A 3991-nucleotide genomic window follows, 5' to 3' on the forward strand; every position below is an offset into this window, starting at 1 on the left:
GGCCCTCTCTCACTTTCTGGTCTCCACCACCTGCCCTAGTTTACGAGGACAGATGAGGCCCCGCCCACCACTCTTTGTGTAGTTTGTGAGCTAATGGCTTTCCCTTTTCCAAAGGACGGGGAGGAAACCGAAAGAAGACCACCATCTCGCAACACCTGCAAACGCTGGCGAGCGTCCACCCAGAAGGTCTGCTTGTGAAAACCTAAAGACGCGTGCCGTCCCACCGCGCGGCAGGTGCGAGGACAGCTGACCCCCGTGTCGGCAGCAGCCCGCCCGAGGCCCCCGGCCGGGCTCCGCTGGTGCGGACGCAGGGCGGACGCCTGGGACCCACCGTAGATGACGCCCGCGATGCAGCATTTCTTGAAGGTCATGACGTTCTGGGTGAGGGTGCCGGTCTTGTCCGAGAAGACGTACTCCACCTGGCCCAGCTGGTCGTTGAGGCTGGTGCTGCGCGCCTTGGCGGGCTCGTCCTGCGGGGCGTGGTACATCTGCACGTCCCAGTCGATGAAGATGCTGTTCCCCAGGTAGATGAGTTCCGCCCTGCAACGCACGCTGGGTCAGCCCGGCCCCTCCCCCACGGGAGGGCGGGCGGGGGCGGGGCGGCCCGGCTCACGTGATGAACATGGCCATGGGCACCATGACGCTCAGCAGCATGAGGAAGCCCCAGAAGATGAAGAAGGTCTCGGTGGCCACGCCGTGCAGGTGCTTGGAGGACACGTAGTGGTGCTTTGCCTTGAACCCCCTCACCTTGAACCAGAAGCCGAAGCTCAGTGCCACGGAGATCAGCACCAGGGACGCGAAGATCTGCGGGGGCAGGAGGGGGCGGAGCTTGCGGGGAGCCGGGGGCACACAGACACAGCCCCTGCAGCCAGCCCCCCTTCGGGCCAAGCAGAGGGCGCTGCCAGGAAGGGGCGGGGTGGGGGGGCTGCAGGGCAGCTCTCATCAGGCCTTGTGGCTGCTATTTCTTAAATTATCGTTACAATAACTTCAAAAGAGATGAAGTTAATTAAGCAAAAACGTAAGGACCGCTAACTGTCAGTGGAGGGAGGCGAGCACTTCATTGCCTCCTGCTCATCTGGGAAACATCAAGATCAAAATTTACTTCATAAGGACGTTCCTCCCTGACCAGTGATCTTTCGGGAAGACTCAGGCCTACAGGGCTGTCCTGGGATCAGGCTGAGTGTTCTGCGCAGGAGGGAAACTGAGGCCCGGGAGGTGGCAGCCGGGGCCGCGGGGGTGTCCCCTCCCCCCCCCCGACCCTGGCACCCAGGGCAGGGCCCCTCACCAGCATCACCAGCTTGTCCATCAGACGGTCCATCTTGGTTCTCTTCTGACGGACCCTGCCACAGTTCTTCATGATCTTGGCGTCAAAGCCTGCAGGGTTTGCGTCTGCTCACCCCTCTGCCGGACCCTCCGTTCGTCCCCCTCTTGCCCTCCAGCGCCCCCACGCCCGTGCACCGGCGCACAACGCTCCCTTCTTCAGCCACACAAAGGGTGCTGGCTACCACAGACACGGCCATGCTTCAGAGCCCCGGGCCTGGCCGTGTGACCTCCTGCTGAGGACTCTGGGGTGCCCCCCCCCCCCGGCACAGACAGCTCAGATCCGTGCCGGCGGCCATACCAGCATAGATGACCATCCCGTAGCAGGTGTCTGTGTTCCGGACCCTGCAGCCGCGCAGAAGCACGTTGCCGCTGTCCAGGGGGTGCTTCCTGCCATTCCACTCCAAGCACCCCACGAAGTGGTGCATCCGGCTGTTGGGCTCCTCACACACTACCTTGCCTGAGGGCAGCCGGGGGTCAGGGGTCAGGGAGCCTCAGGCTCGGCTGGGCTGGGGCCACCCTCCGGCCCCAGCCACCTCCACGGGGCCTGCACTGCCCCACACTCGCCCCACTGGATTCACACCTCGGGGCAGCCCTCCCCACCGAGCCCCGCAGGGCACGGATACGACCCTGGGACGTCACTAGACATTTATCCCGGGGCTGGCGTCACTGGTGTCTGTGAGCTCTGTGGGAGCGGGCGCCGGCCTCGTCTTGGTCACACTGAAGCCCCAGAGCCCAGCCCAGCACCTGGCATACAGTAGGTGCTCAATAAACCTTTGAGGAGGGGAAGAAGGAAAGGACACCTACATCCAGCACCCAGAAACCACAGGGGACAAATGCAGGGCATTGCAGAGTGTTTTAGAAGGTGGTGGGAGAGGGCCTTTCTGCCACCATCACACAGTAGGTATCTCCAGCCCCACTTCTGTTTGAGAAAATAAACTCAGGGTCAAAGGCTGGCCCAGGACAGGGTGAGAATGACAATGAGGTGTGGGGTGGGACCGTGGGAGGGAGAAAGCTGGGGGGCCACAGGCCTGCTCCAGGACCGAGAGCCTGAGTTTGTCTGGAATGTAAAAATGGGAGCTGTCCACGGCAGGACTGGCGGGGGACAGAGGAGCCAAAGGGCAAGCCCGTGCCTCCTGCCCCCTCTCTGAACCCCGCCTCCTCCTCTGAAAGATGGGGCCATGCCTTGCAGGACCCCTGGGGCAGCTGGGGCAGGTCGAAGCCTAGGGGGAGGTGTCGGGACAGGTGTGGCTGCCCTCCACACAAGCGAGGCTTTTCCCTGGATATCATGACAGACACACGACTAGTGCAGGACAGAGATTCTGCTCCAGAACCCATTAGAGTAACGTGCCTTTGCAACAAGGTAGGAAAAAATAAACTATCCCCTTGCTGGGCCATTATGAACACTAACTATTCACAGCTGGGAAATGTCTTGTTTTCCAGGCAGAAAATAAGAAACGGCAGGAACTCCCTGTCCCGTAGGCCTTTCCCGCCCACACGCAGGTCATTAGCCCATGTCCACAGGCTGCCTTTTCGATTAAACGGCCAAACATGTTTGACTTTCAGCGGCCACGTGTTATAAATGGGACGTAACACCCGAAAGAATGCTGCCCTCGTACTGTAACAATAGTAGACGGCCCAGCCCTTACGTCGACTGAGGGGACGTGAAACAGGCCTGGGGCGAGCCCCTAGACACCCCATTACCATCCCCCAAAACCAGCAAGGCAGGGAACTTTTGCACCCATTGCACAGAGGGGCAGATGGAGGTCTTCGAGGGGCAAACGGGTCTGCTGCCTCTCACCTTGGAAGGAAGCCATGTTCCTTATATTGGTCAGCTCGAGGTGGGTGACCGGCGGGGCCTGCTTGAACTTCAAGTTGGTCTCCCTGGCGATGAGATGGGGAGCAGGCGAAAGGTGGACAGTCTTGCTCAGCACCTACTGTGTGCCAGCTGCCAACCAGGAGGCTGAGCCCAGAAAGCAGGGCCTTGCCTGCCTTCTCGTGTTCAGAGCAGCGGCACGCGGTGCCACGAGGGCCTCCAGGAATGTTGGCGTGAAGGTAGGTCCCTTGCTCAGGTCTAATCTCACGGGCCCTGCTGGCTTGCAGGCGCCCCGTAAATGTTCATGGGGTGAATGACCAGAATGTCCAAGTGGGCATGCTGTGCCTGCTCGTGGGCTGTTGGGGAAGGTCTTGCACCCAGAGCCCCAAACCCCTAGTGATGACGTCCTGCTCACCCATCGATGTCTGCAGTCTCCACGTAGCACAGACTGCTGGGCTCCGTGCTGGCCAGCAAGAGCAGGTCGGCCTGGGGTGGGGCGGGGGGATTGGGAGGAAACAGCATTGCTGGCGGGCAGGAGGACAAGCAGCAGGAAGCCACCCTCCCCCTGGAGCCAGCCACCAGCTCACCGGGACGATGTTGTCTCTGTGCAGACAGACCAGGTCTCCCACGCACAGGTTCGCCCATTTCTTCCACAGGAAGCTGCGGGGGTGGGGGCGGTGGTAGATGTGGGGGGGGGCCCCGCCCGCACCCAGCCTTCGCCACCCTCAGCTCAAAGAGCAGGGCCTCCCACTGGCAGGTCTTTGCTCCAGCTGCCAGGCCTCGGTCCTGCCAGAGGGCCAGCCTTCCCTGACCACTCCCACCTCCCCGCCCCCGCTCCCAGGTCCCTTTCAGGCC

General features: G+C 61.7%; 1 protein-coding gene across 1 annotated transcript in view; it reads right to left on the reverse strand.

The window, feature by feature from the left end:
- Nucleotides 1-3991, reverse strand: part of ATP8B3 (ATPase phospholipid transporting 8B3) — an 18958-nt gene that overhangs the window by 11042 nt on the left and 3925 nt on the right. Inside the window, exons 6-12 of the mRNA XM_034660003.1 lie at nucleotides 3724-3860; nucleotides 3552-3622; nucleotides 3122-3204; nucleotides 1622-1780; nucleotides 1286-1374; nucleotides 614-804; nucleotides 332-540 (exon numbers count right to left, since the gene is read on the reverse strand). Of these exons, the coding sequence (XP_034515894.1) occupies nucleotides 332-540; nucleotides 614-804; nucleotides 1286-1374; nucleotides 1622-1780; nucleotides 3122-3204; nucleotides 3552-3622; nucleotides 3724-3860 (939 nt within the window). The remainder of the gene's footprint in view (nucleotides 1-331; nucleotides 541-613; nucleotides 805-1285; nucleotides 1375-1621; nucleotides 1781-3121; nucleotides 3205-3551; nucleotides 3623-3723; nucleotides 3861-3991) is intronic.

Source organism: Ailuropoda melanoleuca, chromosome 4, assembly GCF_002007445.2.
Source record: "Ailuropoda melanoleuca isolate Jingjing chromosome 4, ASM200744v2, whole genome shotgun sequence".
NCBI classification, from domain to species: Eukaryota; Metazoa; Chordata; class Mammalia; order Carnivora; family Ursidae; genus Ailuropoda; species Ailuropoda melanoleuca.